Raw genomic sequence first — 25,248 nt, 5'->3', positions numbered from 1 at the left:
CCGTCAAACTGACTTTCGGGGCCAAACGTAGCCCATGGCTCTTTGATCAGTTAGCCTCAGCCTTACACTGGGCACTGCAGAACACTGCCAACTGCCAAAACACAATACATTACTTGGATGATTTCCTACTGCTTGAACATCCTAAACACCCACCCAACAACCTTTCCTCATTTCTGTCTCTATTCAAAGACATTGGGGTCCCCATCGCACCTCACAAGACTGAGGGCCCAACCAGACAGCTTGTTTTCCTGGGCATCATCCTGGACACCATAAACATGCAGGCTAGTCTGCCTCAGGACAAACTGACTAGAATTTGAGAACTAATACATAGGCTATCCAGATGCCGCACGGTGTCCAGGGTCGAGCTACAGAGCCTCCTGGGCATGATGGCTTTCGCCATGAGGATCATACCTCGGGGAGAGCCTTCATTCCCAGACTCTTGGACCTGGGAATGAGGCTATGGCCGACCTACTTATGTGGGATCACTTCCTACAAAACTGGAACGTGGTCTCTTTCTTCACACCCTCAGTTACAGAATTGTCCCCCACAGTTGTGTCCGATGCCTCAGCTTTCGGTTTCGAGGCCATACATGGCAACCACTGGCTGGCGGGGCCTTGGCCCCCAGAAATTCTCAGCATCCCCAATTTCAGGGAAACCTCGGCCTTATTTGAGACATACCCCATTGTAGCGGCCGCCACGGTCTGGGGGCATTCTTGGTCTAACAAAGGGGGCTCCAAATCTCCTCAGATTATGCGTTTTGTTAGAAGGTTCATCTCATTGTCTCTCCAACACAACTTTCACTTTTCCATTGAATACATTGAGGGTAGGTTGAATCTAGCAGCCGATGCACTTTCACGGGCTAAACTAAATGTGTTCTTCCAGGTACAACCAGAAGCAGATCGAGCCGGAGTCACGGTCCCCCCGCTCCAGCAGCTAATGATGGATTAGGCACTTACATATCCATAGCCAACACCTTAATTAGAAATTCACTAGCACCCAGCACAATTCGGGCCTACGATGCAGCTCTGGCATCCTTCACCTCTTTCATGCACAACTTAGGTCTCCCTGTCACAATTTCCATGCACTCCTCCCTAGCTTTTGTCGGTTTTTGCCATTCCTCTCTACATCTGTCTCACAACACTATCAAGCTGCACTTAACGGCTCTTCAGCACCACAGGTCTTTGTCGCATCCTAACGCACCTTCACTGCTTTCTGCTCATCCCATCAAGGCAGCTCTCAGAGGATTGTCACATCTGTCACATCCCAGGTCCCTTTCTCGCGCACCTGTCACTGGGGACCTTTTTCGGGCTATGTCTTCTCTTCTGGACACTCACCCTTTCGGTTTCCAGCTCAGCACGATCATCAAAGCCGCCAACCACCTCGCTTTCTACGGCTTTCTCAGACCAGGGGAATTCACGCGTCTCGGTCACAGATCACCAGGCCTGACCCTGGGCCAGTTGTCACCCGACGGCCCAGGTTTCACTCTCACGCTACTTGCCACCAAAACCTGTAGATGGGGAGCGTCTATTCGTTACTTCCCTGCGTCACATCAATGGTGTCCGGTCTCTTCTCTCTCAGCCCTACTCTCCATGCTTGCAGAGCAAGCGGCGGGCAGTCCCCTTCTCCCAGTTGGTGGTCAGGCTTTATCCACATCACAATTCATAAGGCACGTAAGGTCACTAGTCACGATGTTGGGTCTAGATCCCTCAGGCATTACAGGGCATTCATTCAGGATTGGGTCAGCCTTAGCAGCCTCTAAACACAACGTTCCGGCTCACATCATCAAGAAGCTAGGCCGTTGGAATTCCAGCTGCTTCGATCGCTACGTGCCTGACCCATCTACAGAAATGGCTAATGTATTTAAAATATTGGCTTTGTGACTCTAAATAAAATTGAGTTGCACCCTACTTTTGACTATTTTGCCCTCTATATAGGCGTGCCCACGGTCGCAGTATTTGGGCAAACCTCAACTGCTATTTTTCTGTTGTCACGATTTTATCCTAGGTCCCCTGATGGTTCAAGGTTCGGGTCGGTAAGTACAATCAAATATGTTTTCTTCCCTAGGTCATTCACTTACGGCTCTTCGAGCCACGACTACAAGTTGAAAGCCTAACTGGCTGCATTTGTGGGAATGGTGTGGGGTATAAAACCACCCCTCTCCCACAGGTAGGGGTGTATGTATCGTTGGCGTCACCCACCCTGCCTGCCCTTTCTTTCCAAAAGGTCTTACAAATCACAAATATCTAATCTCATATCAGGGCATGCCCTCTATATAGGCGTGCCCACGGTCGCAGTATTTGGGCACACCTCAACCGCTATTTTTCTGTTGTCACGATTTTATCCTAGGTCCCCTGATGGTTCAAGGTTCGGGTCGGTAAGTACAATCAAATATGTTTTCTTCCCTAGGTCATTCACTTACGGCTCTTCGAGCCACGACTACAAATCATGAAAATGATGAACAGGCCAATAAGCGCATAACTGATAGTAAAGCACCTTTATAGATAATTACATCACATAATCCAATAAACTGACACTTAATGAAAATTCACTCATCTGTCCCCGCTGACCTGAAGCCATCTGCTAACATTAGTTATTCATCCCCCATCCCTGCAGAGAGACCTCTAGATTTACTTTTTAATAATTATTCTCTGGCCCCTGTGACAAGCGCAGCTTATAAAGAGAACTGGATAGTTAAAGCAATCTCTGACAGTCCAGCTACTAATAAAAGGGCAATGGTAATAGGATGCTGCTCGCCCGTGAGGATGATAAAAAAAAATCACCGTCAATGTGACATCACCGGAGCTTCTCCAGTATCAGATGCCATACAGTGGCATCCTTCACCAATACGCACCTACAGTATCTGTTAAAGAGGTAGTCCGCCCCTAGACATCTTATCCCCTATAGAAGGGACCCCCACAATCTCAGCTGCGGCACCCCAGACATCTGATGCACGGAGCGAACTTCACGCCGGATGACTGACGATGCAAGGAGGAGGCTCGTGATGTAATGGCCGCGCACAGCTTGTGACATCACAGCCATGCCCCCTCAATGCAAGTCTATGGGAGGGGGCGTGGCGGTGTCACGCCCCCTCCCATAGACTTGCATTGAGGGGGCGTGGTTGTGATGTCACGAGCAGGGCGTGGCCATGATGTCATGAAACTCTGTCGCTGCACCTGACGCTATATACGAACACCGGGTGCAGCAGAGAGATCATGGGGGTCCCCAGTGTCGGAACCCCTGCGATCAGACATCTTATCCCCTATCCGTTGGATAGGGGACAAGATGTCTAGAGGCGGAGTTCCCCTTTAAGGCCTACAGTTTTTGTACAGGGTTAGGTTGGGATAAATAGCATATTTTATTATGCTATTCCATCCTTTATTTTTGTGGTCACTTTGGCCTCTGTCTGAAGGGCCATGAACTTGTTTAGCACAAACATATAGCCAAATGTCAAAAATGCTAAAATGCCATACTATAAATCAACAATATTTCATCAGACATTTCAGATCTTAAAAAAAAAGGCAAAAACGTTGCTTGCTCATGATGTACTAACCCCATTAAGATCGTTGTGTAGATTATCTTCTCCTTTATTTAAATAAGTATCCTGTGTATTGGGTACATTTAGACATCCAGCTGCAGGGGAAAGCTGGTGACCTGATAAGGAAGATGAGGACGGGTTTAGTGCATTACCTTAGTGATACTACAAAGAGATTACATAAAATGATATAAAAGAGGATTTGCATTAATCTTCCAAAGAGCTTATATAATACAATCAATATCAATATGTGGATTTCCGCCAGTAAATAATGTCTTTATAATAAATACGGAGGTGTTGTTCCAATGTATAAACAATTGGTGCAAAAAAAAAAAAAAACTTATGTGAATTTCTGGGTCATTATCCAGCCAAGGCCTCAAACACTTGACAGATTTGTTTTTCAAGGAGCCTTTGCTGCAGCATATAAGTTTCCCTATTCATGCAGCCTGTGTGTGCTGCCATACCATGCTCAGTTGGCTGCCATTTTCATGGAGATATTTTTTACTTGAAGCAGAAATCTGATAGGATAAGCTAATGTCCCCCCAAAATGTAGTGCAGCAGAAAGTATTGCGCTATATAAGCTCATGGTGTCTGTCTGTTGAGACATAAGAATTGACAAATCTTTGGGCTATATAAAATAAAGTAATTCAGGATAGAAAGATTGTATAAAGCATAAGCTCTACAAAAATTTTGTGGATGTTATATATAAATATGGAAATTAAATAGGCTTTCAGAAACATGATGCTTGAGTGTAAAGGGAACCTGTCATTATGTTCATGCTGCCCGAGTCATCCCATGGTCCTCAGCAGCTTTAACCCCACTCCTCAACCTTCCAGCCTTAACTAACAGATCTGACCCTGCTTGGGTATAGGGAGAGCTCTATCAATTAAAGGGACACTCCGCCCCTAGACATCTTAAAATGTCTGATCACGGGGACCCCCACGATCTCAGCTGCAGCACACCAGACACCTGGTGCAAGGGGGGAATGATGGCTGGTGAGGCGGAGGCTTGTGACGTCACAGTCACGCCCCCTTAATGCAAGTGTATGGGAGTGTATAGATTTGCATTGAGGGGCGTGGCTGTGACTTCACGAGCAGGGTGTGACTGTGACGTCACGAGCCTCCAATGCTGCACCCAACGCCCTAAATGAAGGCTGGGTGCAGCAGGGAGATTGTGGGGGTCCTTTGGATAGGGGATAAGATGTCTAGGGGCGGAGTACCCCTTCAACTAATAGATCTGTCCCTGCTTTGGTATAGGGAGAGATCTATCAATTTAGAGTACAGTGCCACTTACCTCTTATACAGCGTATATTTCATGTTGCACAAAATTTGCTGCTGCAGCGGGTAATATGCTGCGTAACCTCCGATCACCATACACACAGGGCTTTCCAGCGGCAGCCCTATGTGTCCAATGAGAAACTCAATGTACACATTGGGCGGTCGCCAAAAAGCCATGTGTGTATGGTGATCAGGGGTTACGCAACGTGTTTCCCGCTGCAGCAGATTAATGCGCAGTGGGAAAAACACTGCGTAAGCGGTAAGTGGGACCGTACCCGAAGGCTGGTGGGGCAGGAAGAAACTACTGGGGACCACACTGATGACTTGTGGTTCAGGCAGCATGAAAGTAAGGACAGGTTCCCTTTAAGAAACATTATCGGGCCAATGTTTGGCGGATATTGGACAGATCAGTATGTACACTCTTCAACTTTATGACATTTCAACTAAATTCAGGCTTCATTAATTCTGGTACAAACACATTAAATGTTCAATGAAGGCACTCGGAATAATTACCATAATGTATCATTGTGTCTATGACTGTATTACATCTAGGGCAGGGCATATTCTTGGTTACTGCAGTGGGTTGTTTTCCAGCTTGTTATAGACTTCTCATAAATCATAAGTTACATTGATAGAACATCTTGCAGTTACATATTTCATCTTTTGTTTGCTGTCCTAGTCTCTAAGCACTATACATCAAGACATGAAAATGGGAAGTCACGATACCTTGCTCAGGAAAAGCCATGAATTCATTACTTTTGCCATCTTCTATGGAGTTATTTTCCTCTCCGCAACCCAAGTGATCTAAGAGGGAAAGTCGTACTTCTGCAAGTGACCCTTCTGGATTGGAAAACCCAGATGTAAGAGATGCAGTATGTTTGCATGCTCCTGAAAACAATACATTAAAGCACATTAAAATACATAAGAAATTATTTATGTATGCCATTCCCTGATAAAACATTTATTAAACTGTCAATCCCTTATAAGCCAGAATGCTAGGTATACAAGATTATTATTTTTTGTTGTTGTTATTGATACACATTCCTTTGTATTATTATTGTATTGTTAATAATAATATTTAAAAAATTCCACATTTTAACTCTACTATAGTGTATAGTGACAGAGGCATATTCACAGTGTAGGGTCCGTCCCAATGAGGCCACCTTATCGCGGTGGGACGGTCCAAGCTATTTGACCGCCGGCGGAGACAAATTTGCGAGCTAAGTGCCTCACTATTTCATAGTTTCACATTTGCATCTATTACACCATAGCTGTATAGCTCTCCATGTTTTAACTGCATATTCATGTTTCACCTATATCCTTGTGCTGGCAGTGTGCTGCTGCATTCTTCTGTTGCTGTATATTTAGCCTAGTAGCGTGCACCTGTAGGCCAGGTCCATATAATAGTTTGATATCAACTAAAGTGCTGGCTGACTTATTCTTTGTCTGTATTGCACATACGGGGGAGTGGCTTCCTCCATGTTGGCCTTGCACCCCACCCACCTCTATCAGGTGTGCATATAAGGTGTCTTGGATGTTACAGACCCTGCCATGCTTACTGAATTGTTCACACAGAGGCATATTCACAGTGTAGGGTCCGTCCCAATGAGGCCACCTTATCGCGGTGGGACGGTCCAAGCTATTTGACCGCCGGCGGAGACAAATTTGCGAGCTAAGTGCCTCACTATTTCATAGTTTCACATTTGCATCTATTACAACATAGCTGTATAGCTCTCCATGTTTTAACTGCATATTCATGTTTCACCTATATCCTTGTGCTGGCAGTGTGCTGCTGCATTCTTCTGTTGTAGATATATATATATATATATATATATATATATATATGTATGTATGTATTGTAGTTAGCAGCCAATAAAAGGCAAGCACTATATGATGTAAGGCACCTTCAGCAGGACATAATGAGGGTGCTTTATTGTCTGCATTATAGCTTCAACACCCGAGCCTCTAATGTTTTGACTGGGCCAAACATGGATCACCACAGGATCGCAGAACCATAAGAAGAATAGAAATTATAATATAAAATATTCATCATATGCCAACTAAAAGCTAAAGTATAAAGTAATACGTACACATCTAAATGCATTCTCTTTACTTTATATAGATAAACCTATTAAGAAATGCTCCGGTGACATCTGTAGGGCAACAGTGGTTTTGATTTGTTTTTGGCAATGTCTATATATCCGTATTGCATTCATGAAACACTTCATTCTATTTTCTTTACATAATTGTGGTAGTAGAAATTTTGACTGAGTTGCTATTCTGAGATATAAACAGCAGTTAAAGAGAACTGTGATGTCCAAAAGTCACTATGGAAGGGAAAGAGGAGCAATGAGCAACTGAGCTGTCCCCTATCACCTATTGTCAGTGGTGGAGCCTGTGTTATCTGCCTCCACCTTTATAATAGAAGTGTGTTATCTTTCATTGTAAAGCTTCCTGCAATAATAATGAGATTACGGCAAAGAAGTAATCTCTGCAAACAAGAAAGCGTTTAGGCCCTTTTACACGTTTTTAAGTATTAAAGGGGTACTACCGTGCTGACAACGTATCCCCTATCTAAAGGATAGGGGATAAGTTGCTTGATCGTGTGGGGACCCAGCGCTGGGGACACCCACGATCTTGCACGCAGCACCCCACTCTCATCAGGCCCCGGAGCGAACATTGCGATCACGGGGCAGAGTATCGTGATGTCACGGCTCCGCCCCCATGTGACGTCATGCTCCGCCCCTCAATGTAAGTCTATGGCAGGGGGCGAGACAGCTGTCTCGCCCCCTGCCATAGACTTGCATTGAGGGGCGGAGCGTGACGTCACACGGGGGCAGAGCTGTGACGTCACGATCACTGGCCCCGTCATCAGACCCGGAGCAGATGTTCACTCCGGGGCCTGATGAGAGCGGGGTGCTGCGTGCGAGATCGCGGGGGTCCCCAGTGGTGGGACCCTGCGCGATCAGGCAACTTATCCCTTATCCTTTAGATAGGGGATAAGTTGTCAGCACGGTAGTACCACTTTAATGTCTTTTTCACATTCGTAGGAATGTTTGTTCTCGATAATCGGCCTGTGAAAAAGGGCCAGCAATACACCAGCGCACAAAAAAGTGGGCATTCATTGGCTGATCACATCTTTTGTATGGCCAATAAAATGATAATTTTTGGCTGCACATCGTGCTGTGTGAACAGGTGATGTGTGACCAATAATGATACATTTAAATGGTCACCTACTGGTTAACTGCAAAATACCCCTAGAGTGCACTGGTTCTTTTGCATTTTGACTTCTTCCTATACATTTTTTTTAGGCCAAGGTGAGTCTTTTAAAGTCTAGGGTCCCATCTGAATGAGGTAGTCTTGAGGGGGTTCTTTGAATTAGCCATGCACTAATACATTTATTACAAGAAATTACAAAGAAACCACAGACATTTATTTTCATTTGCTTAAAACCATCACCTAACACAAGGAGAGCATCCAGGGCCATTATGTTACATGACAGATTTTGAGAAAATGAAATGCCTTACATTGTATACTATACATCAGAGTCTAGATTTCTACAGTATCTTTTCTTTATTTTTATAGCTTCATGTTTGGTTTTCTGCAATGTAACGATTGTATGACTACTACCTATTTCTAACAATATTATGTTGTTATGCTACAAATGTCAAAGGCTTTTGTCACCACAGTTACTGGATGTTAGTGCACACATCAGTAAAAAGAATTATATAAAAGTATCATTCTTTATGAAGCCAGCTCTATCAATCCTGAGGACATGCTTATTCATTTGACTATGATAATAAAGATATCAAACAATAGACATCATGGACAGTCCAGTGAATGGAAGGGGATATTAAAAATGTCCAAAGGGCTTTATTTATTCCCTGACTTATAGATAAAAAGATCTATTATATGTAATTTGTTTAGCAAATATTATTAAGTCATTTGTTTAAGTTGAATTGGTGACACAGTTTTATCAGCACCTCCTCTACATGACATTGAAAGTAATATATTTTTTTAAACAAAGCATTAGCATGAGAAAAAATACATCTTCAGATGCCCAACAACAGAACAGATTTCATTGTGTCATTATTTATTTAAGTAAAAAGAAGCAAAAATGGAAAAGCCATGTGTAAAATGTTAAGTACACGTCATAAATCAATTAGCTTCTAGAACCAACTTTAGCAGCAATAATGCGGTGAAATGTTTTTTGTTTTTTTTTGCATGACTTTATTAATAGTCTCTCACATTGCTCTGGAAAAACTTTGGCCCACTCTTCTTTACAACATTCCCTTAGTTCCTTGAAGTTTGTGGGGATTCATTTATGAACAGCTCTCTTAAAAGGGGAACTCCAGTACCTAACTGCTTATTCCCTATCCAGAGGATAGGGGATAAGTGTCTGACTGCTGGCGATCCTGATGAAGCAATCTTGATGAAGCTGTGCATGCGCAGCGAAACGCGTTGCATGCTGGAACAATAAAGATACTCACCTGAAGGCTCTGTTGTCCTGCTCCTCTTGTTCCGATCATCGCCGGGAGATCCTGACTTTTTATGAAGTCCTCTTTGCTATATATCGATTCCGACAGGACGGCTGCAAATGGAACTTGTTTGATATGCGCTTTACATTGTTGTGTATATTACACAACCAATTTTGGTAAGAGGCTGTATTCCTCTTTCCCCCTCCCTGTGGGATTGCTTGGATTCCTGCACATGAGAGCGCCTTCTCCCCTTTCCCTCTTTTCAAAAAGAAGCAATCTAATTGGTTGCTATAGGCAACTCAGCAACTTTTCCTCCGGACAGGTTTTGATAAATCTCTCCCAATGTGTTTAGTTTCCATCTAACCTTGCTGTTTGCATTGGTCTCATCTGGTTAACCCGTCCAGGACACAGGGCGTACTGAGTTTGTTGGCGACTCAGGAATCCAGATTGACAGTCAGATACACTGAAATAGACATTTTTTTTTAGTTATTATTTCAGTGATGACTTCCCAACAGATGCCCAACACCCAGATTAGTTTTTGGCTAGGCCCAGTGGTTGGCACGCTTTCGATGCAGCCGAAATGAAGACATTTTGTGGCATTGTGCTGTATATGGGCCTAGTCAAAAAACCCAGTGTCAGGCATCCTCTACCAGACCCCACACTACAGTATGGCCATGACACAAGGACGGGTAGAGGCCATACGGAAATACCTGCATTACACTGATAATGCAACATGTCCCACCCAAGGTGATCTCACCAATGACCGGCTTTACAAAGTAAGGCCGGTCATAGATCACTTTAGGGCCAAATTTTGGGAGGCCGATGTACCCTTAAGGGAGCTCTCTGTAGAGGAGTCTCTTATCAGTTTTAAGGGGAGACTCATCTTCCGCCAGTACATTTCCACGAAGTGGGCGTGAAACTCTACAAACTTTGCGAGAGTACCTCATGATCTACTTGCAAGTTTAGAGTAAATGAGGGACGGGATTCCCGTATTGAACCCCCAGAATGTCCCCCTACTCTGGTGGTTAGCAGGAAACTCGTGTGGGACCTTGTGTACCCACTGCTGGATAAGGGTTACCACGTGTTCGTGGACAACTTTTATACCAGTATCCCTCTGTTCACATCCCTTGCCACCAAATTCACATCCGCTTGTGGGACCGTGCAGAAAAACAAGAGAGGCCTCCCTCTAAATTTTATTCAGACACCTATGCCCAAGGGTGAGTCCTGTGCCCTTACCCATGAAAACCTGTTGCTGGTCAGGTATAAGGATAAGAGGGATGTCCTTATGCTAAATAACCTACAAAATTAGCCCAAAGATATAGTCAAAAATATAATTCTTTATTACATATACAAAAATAGGTAGAAAAACACCCATAAAATAACCCACCCTTAAAAAAAACCCCCCAACACAAAGCTAAGCAGGATATCACCAGGATATATATAGTGATCAGTAATGCCAATTGAATTCTAGTAGTATTAAGTCTAGTCAGCACATGATTATAATGACTCAAATCAATACAATACCTAATTGTGACATGCTGACGGCTTCCCAGTGATGATCCTGCACCTCGACACGTGTTTCGGATGATTCCTTTCTCAAGAGGCGCTACAAGAGGTAGGAACTACCGGCTATTTATATGGTCGCCCTCCAATGGCGCATGTAGCGGAACCGGATGCCGGCCGACTTCCGGGTGGCGTCACCGACGGATGCGCGTCATAACTTGAAGCACATCCGCCCGTACTGACTGCCCTCCGAAAGACGGCATAGCGCCACGGATCCGCGCATGCGCTCCGAGCGTAACCATTCTCAGATATCCACTAGGGGAGCCGCATCGCATATCACAACAAGGGAAGGTACATAAGATTATAAATTATTTGTACTGTATTGAAAACATGATGATCACATATAAAACATCAAAAAGCTGGATTACCATACCATTCAATCCTAAATATGATCACCCTTTATAACATCATTATCTATCAAAACAATTATAAATTATTACAATACAAGTAGATACCCTCATTGTCCATCAAAGCAAGAAACATAAGGGCATACGGCCCATATCATTATCCATATTAATCATATAATCACTTAATACCTCTTATAATTATGTATCCTTATCTTTAGGGAGCCCCCTATATATGACAAGAATCCCACAGACTATACCTGATATCCCACATCCATATATTCTACCCAGCCCTTCATTTACACTTGTCATGAAAAAAATATATATAATGATTGAAAAAAATATATAATAATAATATTGTGTGAAATGTAATCCACCTCTATATATATGAAAGAAAACAGGGTTTTAGTTATACATGGATATGTGTGAAGTGAATGCACATGCACAAGCACACACACACACTCCCCTGTGTGTGTGTGCATGCATGTGCACACACCCACACACATGCCCATGCATGCACAACCAACACCACAATGCCAAAAAATAAAATGATATGTCATACATTTGTGCAATTGTATTATTCCCATAAGAGAGCAAAAACTCAATAAAACACCTAGTGATAATACCCTATTATGTGTACTAGTGATCATTGTATGTGTTAGTGAACATAATGTGAAAATATGAATAGCTTAAATTAATTATAGTGCAATATAATTGTGATTAATTAGTTCATTAGTTCGTGTAATGATGACGACAACCTACCCATCCCCCCCCCCCCCCCCAACCCCCCCATATAAACCCATCCCCCCTATCCCATGCATCACACACACATGTCAATCAATCCCCCCCCCCCCCCCCCCCCTTTCCCACACTCCAACAGTGCCAAACACACACACATGCACCCCTACACCCCGTGCTATGTGATAATACACTGTGTCCCAACACCTACACACCCATACCACATTCACAACACAGCCTACACATACGCCACTGGCCACATGCAACTGGGCACAAATATACAATATACATTAGACCCAATTGGTCCTCTGGATAAAGGGATTCCTATCCATTATTGTTATCGATCAGTCCCATGTTTTGAGAGTCCAATTTCTTTACTGTCGGATAAGCGTATGGGTCCACATATTTCAATTATTACAGACCTGGGCTTCACAGTTGATATATTTATTTGATGAAGGTAGTACCCAAATTCAAGATGTGGATACGAAGGTGAGAGAGACTCAGACCCAACTAAAATTCTTGTTGAAAAAACGTATGAAGGTGTGGTGGAATAAGGCGACCCTAGAGAATTACCTACAAAAAAATATCATACCCAGAGGGTTACGGGTGCAAATCTTTCCCTCATTTCCAGTAGAGGATTTGAATGTGAGATCCAGGTGGGAAGAGTCCTGTCGAGTGTGTTCAAGGACTTTCTTGGAGCTATTAATTGGCATTGATAAGAAAACCCTGGAACAATTGGAAGTTGAAATTGATAAGTTCAAGGAGGTCTTGAGTAAGGAGTTGACCGCTGAGCGCCTAGCTATCTTTGAAGCTGATTTGAATACAGAATTTAAAAAGTGGGAGAGTGAGATACAGGCTTCCAAGATCAGTAAATTTAAAAGAGATCAAGCCGACTACTCCAATAATACCATATACAAATGGCAAAGGCCAGGAAATGGGCGGTCACTATCCAGATCTTCCTCCTTCTCGTCTGTTCGGAGCAATGGGGGCGAGCGTTTTTTAGACAAACGCATGCCCAGCGAGGGCGAGGAGGAAGGTACAAGGGATATGCCAGCTACAACACGGAATCTGAGAGAGAGACAACGCCAAGTGGTTCCTCAGCATCAAAGGAACAGACGGAGGCGTTAAAGGTAATAAATTTATCAAGACATGCACTGACAGACGAACAGGTGAAGGTGTTATCAAAAGGACTTACCTTTTCCCCGAGCGTTGACTTTGACTACTTTGAGGCGATCAAGGACCTTCATCTCTTTGCTAGGAAAATTATGCTACGTAGGTACCATGGTAGCGGAGAGATGACGTCCTTGATCCCGGATGACTCACAGGTTCTGGCCATGTTGGAAGATTTATGGAGTGAGGCCCAAGGTGAGAGTAATGACCCAATACCAGGGGGCATACAGAAAAAGTCCACGACCTTTCCACCCTTTGCGCTTTGTCCGCAGGTTGAAGTATTTGTCAAGTTGGTCTCTGAGGACCTTAAGATGCTACAGGGCCAACGTTGGGATAACCTCACTGGTAATGAACGTAGAGCACTTAAACAACTGAGGAGTATTAAAGATGTTATCTATAAACCTGCGGACAAAGGTGGCAACGTGGTGGTTTGGCCGTGTGACATGTATGAGAAGGAGGCCAGACGCCAGTTAAATGATGTTAGAGTGTATCGCCAATTATCCAGCAACCCTATGACAGTATTTCAGGGCAAATTATGTAGAATTTTGGACAGGGCTGTGGATGAAGGTATTATACCAAGAAAGGTCCGGGATGGCTTGGTTGTGACTCATCCGAAGGTATCAACCCTATATCTCCTGCCTAAAGTCCATAAGAGTTTAACTTGCCCCCCGGGACGTCCCATAATATCTGGGATAGGGAGTTTGACGGAGGTGGTATGTCAGTTTTTGGATTTTTATTTGAAGCCACTTGTCGAGTCCCTGCCATCATACTTACGCGACTCCACTGATGTCCTTAAATGTTTTGAGGAGATTAGATTGGAGGAGGATATGGTAATTGTGACAAGCGATGTGGAGTCACTATATACCTCCATCGCACATGATGACGGACTGCGCGCATGCAAATTCTTTCTTAGTACCAGTAATCTTTCATCACAACTTATTGATTTGCTGTTAGAATTGTTGGAATTTGTTTTGAGACATAATTTTTTCATTTTTTGTGACAAATTTTATTTACAGATCAGTGGGACCGCTATGGGGGCGCCTTGTGCGCCCCCATATGCAAATTTATTTATGGGATACAGGGAGAGAGCAATGATCCAGGATGGTGAGCATGCATGCGCACAGTCCGTCATCATGTGGCGTCGTTATATTGATGACATCATCTTTGTATGGCAGGGACCGACAGGTGACTTGGAAAGATTTTTAGTTTATTTACAGGACAATTCCATGAATGTCAGGTTGACCAGTAAGTGGAGTAGGTCCAATATGGACTTTTTGGATATCAAGTTAATAGTTGAAATGGATGGGTCAATATCGACTGACATTCATAGGAAAGAGACATCCGTCAACTCCTATCTATTGGCTAGTTCATTTCACCCTCCCCATGTTATTGGGGGAATACCCCGGGGGCAACTTATACGGGCTAAACGTATATGCTCTAATGATACCTTGTTTGGTAGACAAGCGGACGATATGGTTAATCGATTTTCTAGCAGGGGATACCCACGTGATAAGGTAGTGCAGGAGTGGTTACAAGTTAAACAAATACCGAGGAAAACACTTATGAACAAGAAAGAGAAGAAGGAGGATGAGGGAGTTGGACATATGAGATTTATATCCCAATTTAACAAACAATGGTCAGGGATGCGGAGGATTTTGACGCGCCATTGGCACGTCCTACACAGTGATGCCAAGTTAAGACATCTACTACCGGATAGGCCTCTTATGACACCCAGGAGAGCACCCAACTTGAGGGACTTATTGGTGACCAGCCATTATGTCCCTCCCAGGTCAGGTCAATATTTGTTTGGATCAAGGGGACCGCCCTGGGGCAACTATCCTTGTGGTAGATGTGGAGCCTGTTCTGTTATAGAAAGGACCCAGAATTTTGCCAATTCTGATAGGACGAGGGAATACAAGATTGTCCACACCATTAATTGTGGTGTCTCTGGTGTGGTCTATCACGCGCGCTGCCCATGTAATAAAATCTATGTAGGCATGACCACACGGGAATTGAGAGCGCGCGTGATGGAGCACATCAGGGACATCAAAAATTCTGCACGCGATGATTGGATAGATGAGGGTGGATCACGTGGGAAACCTCTAGCTAGACACTTTAAGATCATGCACCAATCCAATTGGAGATTATTGAAGGTCAAGGGCATTGATAGGATTTATATGGGGAATAGAGGAGGCGATGCCACAAGGGCCCTCCTACGTAAGGAGACTAAATGGATTGTGACATTGGATACCATGGCCCCTAAAGGGCTAAATGAATATGTGAGTTTCTCTCCCTTCCTATAATTTGGGACTTGTTTTTAATGATTGTTTCTTTTATTGAGGTACTACTGTGCTCTTTATGATGAGATGACGTACATGACCTAAGGAGGAGTGAGTCGATTGGCACCATTGCAAGAATCATCTCTTCACCCACATGGAGGGATAATAATTGAAATATGTGGACCCATACGCTTATCCGACAGTAAAGAAATTGGACTCTCAAAACATGGGACTGATCGATAACAATAATGGATAGGAATCCCTTTATCCAGAGGACCAATTGGGTCTAATGTATATTGTATATTTGTGCCCAGTTGCATGTGGCCAGTGGCGTATGTGTAGGCTGTGTTGTGAATGTGGTATGGGTGTGTAGGTGTTGGGACACAGTGTATTATCACATAGCACGGGGTGTAGGGGTGCATGTGTGTGTGTTTGGCACTGTTGGAGTGTGGGAAAGGGGGGGGGGGGGGGGGATTGATTGACATGTGTGTGTGATGCATGGGATAGGGGGGATGGGTTTATATGGGGGGGTTGGGGGGGGGGGGGATGGGTAGGTTGTCGTCATCATTACACGAACTAATGAACTAATTAATCACAATTATATTGCACTATAATTAATTTAAGCTATTCATATTTTCACATTATGTTCACTAACACATACAATGATCACTAGTACACATAATAGGGTATTATCACTAGGTGTTTTATTGAGTTTTTGCTCTCTTATGGGAATAATACAATTGCACAAATGTATGACATATCATTTTATTTTTTGGCATTGTGGTGTTGGTTGTGCATGCATGGGCATGTGTGTGGGTGTGTGCACATGCATGCACACACACACAGGGGAGTGTGTGTGTGTGCTTGTGCATGTGCATTCACTTCACACATATCCATGTATAACTAAAACCCTGTTTTCTTTCATATATATAGAGGTGGATTACATTTCACACAATATTATTATTATATATTTTTTTCAATCATTATATATATTTTTTTCATGACAAGTGTAAATGAAGGGCTGGGTAGAATATATGGATGTGGGATATCAGGTATAGTCTGTGGGATTCTTGTCATATATAGGGGGCTCCCTAAAGATAAGGATACATAATTATGAGAGGTATTAAGTGATTATATGATTAATATGGATAATGATATGGGCCGTATGCCCTTATGTTTCTTGCTTTGATGGACAATGAGGGTATCTACTTGTATTGTAATAATTTATAATTGTTTTGATAGATAATGATGTTATAAAGGGTGATCATATTTAGGATTGAATGGTATGGTAATCCAGCTTTTTGATGTTTTATATGTGATCATCATGTTTTCAATACAGTACAAATAATTTATAATCTTATGTACCTTCCCTTGTTGTGATATGCGATGCGGCTCCCCTAGTGGATATCTGAGAATGGTTACGCTCGGAGCGCATGCGCGGATCCGTGGCGCTATGCCGTCTTTCGGAGGGCAGTCAGTACGGGCGGATGTGCTTCAAGTTATGACGCGCATCCGTCGGTGACGCCACCCGGAAGTCGGCCGGCATCCGGTTCCGCTACATGCGCCATTGGAGGGCGACCATATAAATAGCCGGTAGTTCCTACCTCTTGTAGCGCCTCTTGAGAAAGGAATCATCCGAAACACGTGTCGAGGTGCAGGATCATCACTGGGAAGCCGTCAGCATGTCACAATTAGGTATTGTATTGATTTGAGTCATTATAATCATGTGCTGACTAGACTTAATACTACTAGAATTCAATTGGCATTACTGATCACTATATATATCCTGGTGATATCCTGCTTAGCTTTGTGTTGGGGGTTTTTTTTAAGGGTGGGTTATTTTATGGGTGTTTTTCTACCTATTTTTGTATATGTAATAAAGAATTATATTTTTGACTATATCTTTGGGCTAATTTTGTAGGTTATTGATTAAATTATTAGCCGCGTTGGGCTTGTAGGTAATAGATGTCCTTATGCTGACCACAATTCATGGTAACGACAGCTCACCGGTCCCTGTGCGGGGTACCACAACACCGGTCCTCAAGCCCGATTGTATTCTGTACTACAATCGGTATATGGAGGAGTTGATCTCTCTGATCAAGTCCTCAAGCCATACATGGCCACGTGGAAAACCAAGGCATGGTACAAAAAAGTTGCAGTCTACATGATACAGGTTGCCATGTGCAACTCTTTTGTACTGTCCCAGTATGTTGGCAACACAGGGACATTCCTCTAGTCCCAAGAAGAAGTCTTTAAGGCCCTGATCTTTGGCAACCAGGAAAGAGCAGGACGGAGTTCCCAAGAAACTGGAAATACAGATGCCAGGATCGTCCCAGGCCAGCACTTTCCAGGTGAGGTCCCGAACACTGGAAAGAATGGACAATCCCAGAAAAAACGCAGAGTGTGTCACAGGCGGGGGATACGGAAGGACACCACCACTCAATGTGACACTTGCCCAGATCATCCGGGCTTCTGCATTAAGGATTGCTTCAGGGAGTATCACACTTCCATGGAGTACTACATTTTCCCTTTTCATTTTAATTTCCCATAATTTGACCCCAATGTACCAAGTCCAGAGTACATTCCAAATTTTTATTCCATAAACCACTAAATTGCTCAAAAAACCCTTTCATAAAAAATAAATAAATAAATAAATAAAAACCTGATAAGACCTCTGCGGGTATTTTTTCAAAAATGGGTCATGGGTCACTGAGTCACTAGCATCGGGATCTTTTTTATGTTGCCTAAAATGTGCAGCGCTCTCTCTCCACCTGAGCAGGGTGAGCATTTGTTAGGGATGGCCACACACATCACATTCCCAGAATGGGTGGGCATATTTTTTACTTTTGGCTATGCTCTGGGTCATCATTCTGGGTACATAATTGGCATATCAGTAGTAAAATTGTAATTTTCCCCAAAGTACACTTCATCCATTCCCTAAATTTTGTGAACATCCGTCTGTTCCAAATGTGCAGTCCCCCCTATACACCTTCCCTAGTGGGTGTACTGTCTGTAATCGGGTCACATGTGGGTGTTCCTTTCTTTTATTTTCCTCTGTATGTAACCATCAGCTACTGAAATGCCATAGGCCCCAAATGTAAACATAGCTCTATGACTCTTGAGCCCTGTTATGTGCCCTCACAGCATTCTACATCCACATATTTGGTATTTCCATACTCAGAAGCAATGGGGTTACAAATTTCGTATTACCCCTTGTGCAAATGAAAAATTTGGGGTAACACCGGCATTTTTGTGGAAAAAAAAAATACTATTTTGTCATTTTACTGCCCACTGTTCAAAACACCTGTGAGGTGTAAATACTCACTGTACCCCTTGTTATGTTCCTTGAGGGGGTGTAGTTTCCAAAATAATGGCACTTGAGGGGGGTCCTGCTGTTCTGGCACCAAGGTAGCTCTGTAAACGCTCAAGGCCCCTGACTTTGATTCCAGCAAAATTCTCCAAAAGCCAAATGGTGCTCCTGCTCTTCTGAGACCTGGTGTGCACCCTCAGAGCAGTTTACATCCAAATACGAGGTATGTTCTTACTCCAAAGAAATGTATTTACAAATTGTGGGGAACATTTTCTCCTGTTATCACTTGTGAAAATGAAAAATTTGGGGTAACCCCAGAATTTTTATGTAAAAAATCTAATTTTTCCTTTTCACATAACACTTTAATGAACATTTATCAAACAACTGTGGGGGTGTTAAGGCTTACTGTACTGCTACAGTACAGTATGTATACCATGTGTTTTTGTTTTTTTTTGCTGTTCTGACACCATAAGGGCTTCCTAAATGCGACATGCCCCCCAAAAACCATTTCAGCAAAATTTGCTTTCCAAAAGCCTAATGTGGCTCTTCCTCTTCTGAGCATTGTTGTGTGCCCGCAGTGCACTTGACGTCCACACAAGGGATATTTCCATACTCAAAAGATATGGGGTTACAAATTTTCATTACCAATTACCATAAAAAGGGTAAATTTGGGGGAAAAACTGCATTTTAGTGAAAAAAAATGTTTCATTTACACATCTGACTTTACTGAAAAGTAGATTTTGAATTTCCACCTTTACTGTTACTGCTACACCTAAAGGGTTAACAAACTTTTTGAATGTCACTTTGAATACTTTAAGGGGTGCAGTTTTTATAATGGGGTCATTTATGGGATATTTCTAATATGAAGGCCCTCAAATACAATTCAAGACTTAACTGGTCCCTGAAAAATTAAGATTTTGAAAATGTTTTGAAAAAATTGGAAAATTGCTGCTGAGTATACATATTGTATATGTGAATCAAAATACAGTATAATTTATTTGGAATGTCAATTTTCCTCCATAATTTTTCATTAAATTTTGGAATTTTTCACCAAGAAATGATGCAAGTATCACCAAAAATTTACCACTATGTTAAAGTAGAATATGTCACGAAAAAAAAAATCTCTGCATCAGAATGATTAGGAAAAGCATTCCAGAGTTATTAAGGCTTAAAGTGACAGTGGTCAGATGTGCAAAAAAATACTCTGGTCCTTAAGGTCATAATGGGCTGTGTCCTTAAGGGGTTAAAGAACAAGTGAGGAGATTTATCAAAACCTTTGTAGAAAAAAAGTTGACCAGTTGCCCATAGCAACCAATCAGATCTCTTAATTTAAACAAAAAGCCTGATTGGTTGCTTTTGGCAACTGGTCAACTTTTCCTCTGCACAGGTTTTGATATACAGTGACCCCCTGACCTACGATGGCCCCGACATACGATAATTTCAACATGCGATGGCCTCTCAGAGGGCGCTGACTGCTTCAGCTGCTGCCGGATAGCCATTTACGGTGCCCCGTGTGCTCCGGTGATGGTCTCTTACCTGTCCTCGGGGCTCCGGAGCGTCATCTTCGGGATCCCCTCCATCGCCGGCACTCTCCATCGTCGTCATCACGTTGCCACGCACGCCATCCCATCATCCAATAGGAGCGGCGTGCATAGTGACGTGATGACGGCGACATTAGAGCGGGGGGACGTGGCGACAGCGATGGAGGGCGACATCCAGGGCAGCAGTGACGAGTGGTGACGGTCCGAAGCGGTGGGGACAGGTGAGTACAACTTCCTATTCTTTTACATTGCACGGATCCCTCAACATACGATGGTTTCAACAAACGATGGTTCATTTGGAACAGATTATCATCGTATGTTGAGGGGCCACTGTATCTCCCCAATTGTTCCTGAAGTTTTGTGGCTTGTTCAGTTGCCACTTTGCAAAACCTAAGTCATGCTTCCATGTTCTGCTTCCAGGCCTGTAAAGTCTAAAATGTAGCTTTTAGGTTTGTTGCCATTTCTCTGAGCATTGCATGGTCTGGCCTTGGGGTAAACTTGCTGGTATGTCCCCTCTCAGGAAGATTGTCATCAATGTTTTCACTTGTGCATTATGTTTCTCACTGTAATGGACTTCAAATTGTTTGGAAAAGGCCTCCTAAATATTTTCAGATTGATAGCAACAATAAAGATAAACAATAAATAAAGATGCTGTGTAATGAGCAATGTTTTGTTATGACCATGACTGTGTATATAAATATATATATATATATATATTTGTACTGAAGGGCTACATGTATTGATATCTTCATTAGAATTAGTTGAAATTATTTTTTAGTTTATTGCAACCGACCACATAGGACACTCTAAGTTTCAAATGTTTTGTTTATTTTTATAAATTTTTATACTGCTGTTTGTGCACGGGAGTGATTCTATAACTCATTGCTGTTTTGTATTGTTGTGCAGTCCATACTCCACTGACTTTTATTTATAAAAGGTAAACATAGATTTGAGAGACATATGCTGTTCCAAATGTTTTTCTACTGCGAGGTCAGTGGAGTACAGATTGAAATCTGTTGTAAAAAAAATACAAATGCATGAGTTTTCCATGGCCCCACTGCAGGTCCTATGAGCACATGCTTATAGATTATTCATGTTTATTAATACTTGATGTTAGTGCAGAGAGAACATTTACCCATTGCTATTAATAAGAAGTTTAGGGATCGGGCTGCTTCTGCATTATATATACAGTATGTTTCACATTTAGATATTATGAATTAGAATAAGTGCATCTGGGTGCATCATCAACTTAAAGGATCACATTTCTTGTTGGTGCTATATATCACTTTATAGAATTCTTCACTGATGAAAAAGAAAGCGGAGAAAAAAAAAAGAATGTAATGTTCTTCGTGACATTCACTAATAATTGCTGCACAAGTGTGCACAATGGAGCCGCAAGACAAGATTCACAGACTGGTCATTAAAGGGCATGGCACGGGTCATAAAATGTGGGAGAAAGAAAAGCATTCTTGTAAAATGCCTACAAACCAATCCTCGCTGATAGATCTCAGAACTGCTTTGTTTATTTTAAGCAGTTGGAATAAGAAGCCTATAAGTTACTATAGAAAAGCTACATACCTCCTGGGTCTCATCATAAACATTTCACTAGGATATGCCACCAATGTCTTCCACACTAATTTTACACCAAGTGTTAAGCTTTATGACTGCAGGAACATTTTATATAACTTATTATAAGGCAGATATTTATGGCATTCAACCATTGGATGGGAGGTATAACACTGGAAAAAAGGTGCATATTTGTATGGACTGTCCAGGACTTTTAGAAGACTGGCAACCTTGGCAGCCATGAGAGGGTAGCTTTCACCATTGTGTAACAACCATATCTTGGAGGGAACATAGCAAATAGTTATTCCATTTTAAATAGCTAAATGGTTTCCTTGAGATCAACTAGTTTAAGAAGGCTGATGGACACCTTTAGACATTGCTAAATATTGCTTCTATTTTTTTATTCAAAGGAAAGTTGTCAAAAGTGCTAGAATGGACTGTATATGTGCCAAAATGTCAACCCCCTCTCCCGTTCCCACCCCAGTGGGAAAGTTGCAATTTAAGACCAAAGATTGGTGCCTTGTTGGGTATTACACAAGCAGCAATTATCCAGTGTACAAAGAAGAGTCAGTACTCGGACCTTCAGCCCTTCTGCAAGTGTCCAACCAGCGTGACAATGCTGAACTCAATTGTTATTGGCACTGGCACACAAGCAGCAATTATATAGATTAGGTGATATCTAATTTAAAAATGAGCATTTTTAGTGCCACTATTACTGCCAGAAATGTAATACCACAAAAAAAGCTATTTAGGTCACCCATGGCAAGATCATGTTCATATACTTTAAAAAAAAATCTGAAAAATTTTAAGCAAAAAAATTAATATAAAATAACCATTTTCCCACAACTGGCTGAAAAAGCAGCCATAAATAAAATGCAGCCATTCTTATTACAGCGTGTGAACATGGCCTAAGATAGTCAAATAGAAAGTGGCATGTCTTTCTTATAGTCATACTCCTGTTCTCCTAGGATGGGCTAAAATATTATTTTCACTTGCACTTTTTAATGCATACAGAGGAACAAGAAGGGTGAAGCTTGGTGAGGAGCGGAGGCATCCTAGAACTGTCAGGGATTTCATAGGTGACAATGTTATCCTGTAATTCTCAGAAAATCCTACAGGAGACACTGACCTGTCTACACATGCATGTTCTGAACTGGTGGTCTGTGTGGAGATCAGGCCCGGCACAGCCCATGGGCCAATAAGGCGGCTTCCTACAACGCACCCTTGTGAGGGCACAACCTGCAGCCACAGTTTTTTTGGGCAGCCCTAAAACAGGTGGCAGCACTGCGCTCTGGCTATCGGCTGTCAGGAGTACAGCACTGTCACATTACCCCCTTCCTCTGCCTTCTCCGCAGCCAGCTTTCTATATGCTGGTGGTATAGGACCTGTGATGATGTCGCCATCATGTGACCAGTGATATGTTGGGGGTGAAGCTGAGCCATGCAGGATAGAAGAAATGATGGATGAAGGACCTGTGTGATGCTGTGGAGGAGGCGGTGCTGAGCTGAGCTGGAGTGGAGATCGCATGTCACTGCAGTAGTAAGGAGATTACATGAGGAGGGGGTTTGTTACAGTGTGTCACTCCAGTAGTAAGGAGATTACATGAGGAGGAGGTTTGTTACAGTGTGTCACCCAAATTCTAAGGTAATTACATGGAAGGAGATTTGTTACAGTGTGTAACACCAGTAATAAGGAAATCACATGAGGAGGGGGTTTTATTATAGCTTGTCACCCCATTAGGAGATTACATGAGGAGGTTTGTTACAGTGTGTCACCCCAGTACTAAGATAATGGCATGAGGAGGAGGTTAATTATCGTGTGTCACCCAATAGTAAGGAGATTACATGAGGAGGGGGTTTGATACAGTTTGTTATGCCTGTAATAAGGTGATTACATAAGGAGAGGGTTTATTGCACTGTGTAACTCCAGAAGTAAGGTAATTACATGAAGAGGGGGTTTGTTACAGTGTGTCACCTCAGTAGTTAGGTGACTACATGAGGAAGGGGGTTGTTACAGTGTGTCATCCCAGTAATAAGGGGATTACATAAGGAGGGGGTTTGTTACAGTGTGCGACTCAAGTAGTAAGGTAATTACATGAAGAGGAGGTTTGTTCTAGTGTGTCACCCCAGTAGTAAGTTAATTACATGAGGAGGGGGGTTGTTACAGTGTGTCATCCTAGTAGTAAGGAAATTACATGAGGAGGGGGTTTGTTGCAGTGTGTCATCCCAGTAATAAGGTGATTACATAAGAAGGGGGTTTCTTACAGTGTGTCACCACAGTAGTAAGGAGATTACATGAGGAGGAGGTTTGCTACAGTATGTAACCCTGGTAAGGTGATTACTAGAGATGAGTGAATCGAAGCTGACGAACCCAAATTTGTTATGAATTTAAGGAAATATTCGATTTGTAACGAATGTGAATAGTGCCGCGATTCTATCACGCAAATCGCTTCATTAAACTCCATTTACTGCGGTCCAGGCACCAGGGCCTCTAAAAAGGCGGAACCACATGTCAGTACATGTGGGAAGGAACGCTGGGAAGGAAAGGCAGGAAAGGAAGTAGGCGGGATGACCCTGAATCACATGCAGGATGCAGCCTATCAGCAGCCAGTCACCCGTGATGTCACAGCCCTATATATTCGGCAGCCATTTTGCGGCTCGTCATATTATTCATTACACTGCATAGACTGCACAAACATCGCTGTGTGTGTTACACAGAAAAGCTCATTTCAGCAGTGTTTCACCTCCTAGTCACCTCAGCGTTCTGGTGGACAGAGAGCAGTGTTTTTTTTCACTGAAAAGGATTTTTACTGCAGTCATAAAGCTCCCATTCACTTTCTTAAGCATTGTAATACAGAGAGGGGCAGAAAGCTGTGTGTTGCCTCATACATTTCAAAAAGCTGCCTCAACTTCATAAACCTTAGAGGAGGCAGGAATTATTTTTCAGCGCAATTCTGTCTCTTTGTTCCACAAAAAAATCATCTGCTGGTTATACTAGTCAGTAGATGGTAAAATACCCAGCAGTCCATTCCTAATAGTCTTTGACAGAGTGCAATTTTGTGTTTAGTACACAGCTTTTTGTGCAGCAGCACTGATGTGTACTGCTGGTGTTGTGCAAAAATATGTTTTTTTTAAGCGTACGGTTTTGTACCTGGTAATCTCTCAAGGGCTTACATACTGTGGAAGGACAGCCAAAAGTAATCACCGGCTGGTATTTTACTCCAATACGTTTATTAGGCATACTGTAGCGCATTTTTCTGCCCTCATATCTGCATACAACATACCTACATCTAAGTAGTGTACTATTTTGTACCTGTTAATCTGTCAAGGGGCTAGATACTGTGAAAGGACAGTATCCTGCTGCTGTTTTAGACAAATGCTGTTTTAAGCGTAGTGAAGCGTATTGTACTCCCCTCATATACGCACTAAGTATGTCAGGCAGAGAAGTGCC

At 42.7% G+C, this 25,248-nt stretch overlaps 1 protein-coding gene across 10 annotated transcripts in view; it reads right to left on the bottom strand.

Moving 5' to 3' along the window:
• Positions 1 to 25,248, bottom strand: part of LOC130369371 (uncharacterized) — a 367,785-nt gene that overhangs the window by 158,199 nt on the left and 184,338 nt on the right. For all 10 annotated transcript variants that reach the window (XM_056574542.1, XM_056574545.1, XM_056574543.1 and 7 more), the window contains 2 exons: positions 5,536 to 5,697; positions 3,551 to 3,651 (listed from right to left, as the gene is read on the bottom strand). In XM_056574542.1, coding sequence (XP_056430517.1) covers positions 3,551 to 3,651; positions 5,536 to 5,697 — 263 coding nt within the window. The remainder of the gene's footprint in view (positions 1 to 3,550; positions 3,652 to 5,535; positions 5,698 to 25,248) is intronic.

Source organism: Hyla sarda, chromosome 4, assembly GCF_029499605.1.
Source record: "Hyla sarda isolate aHylSar1 chromosome 4, aHylSar1.hap1, whole genome shotgun sequence".
NCBI classification, from domain to species: domain Eukaryota; kingdom Metazoa; phylum Chordata; class Amphibia; order Anura; family Hylidae; genus Hyla; species Hyla sarda.
Note: the sequence above shows the minus strand (reverse complement) of the source record. Positions and strands in the feature narration are given on the sequence as shown.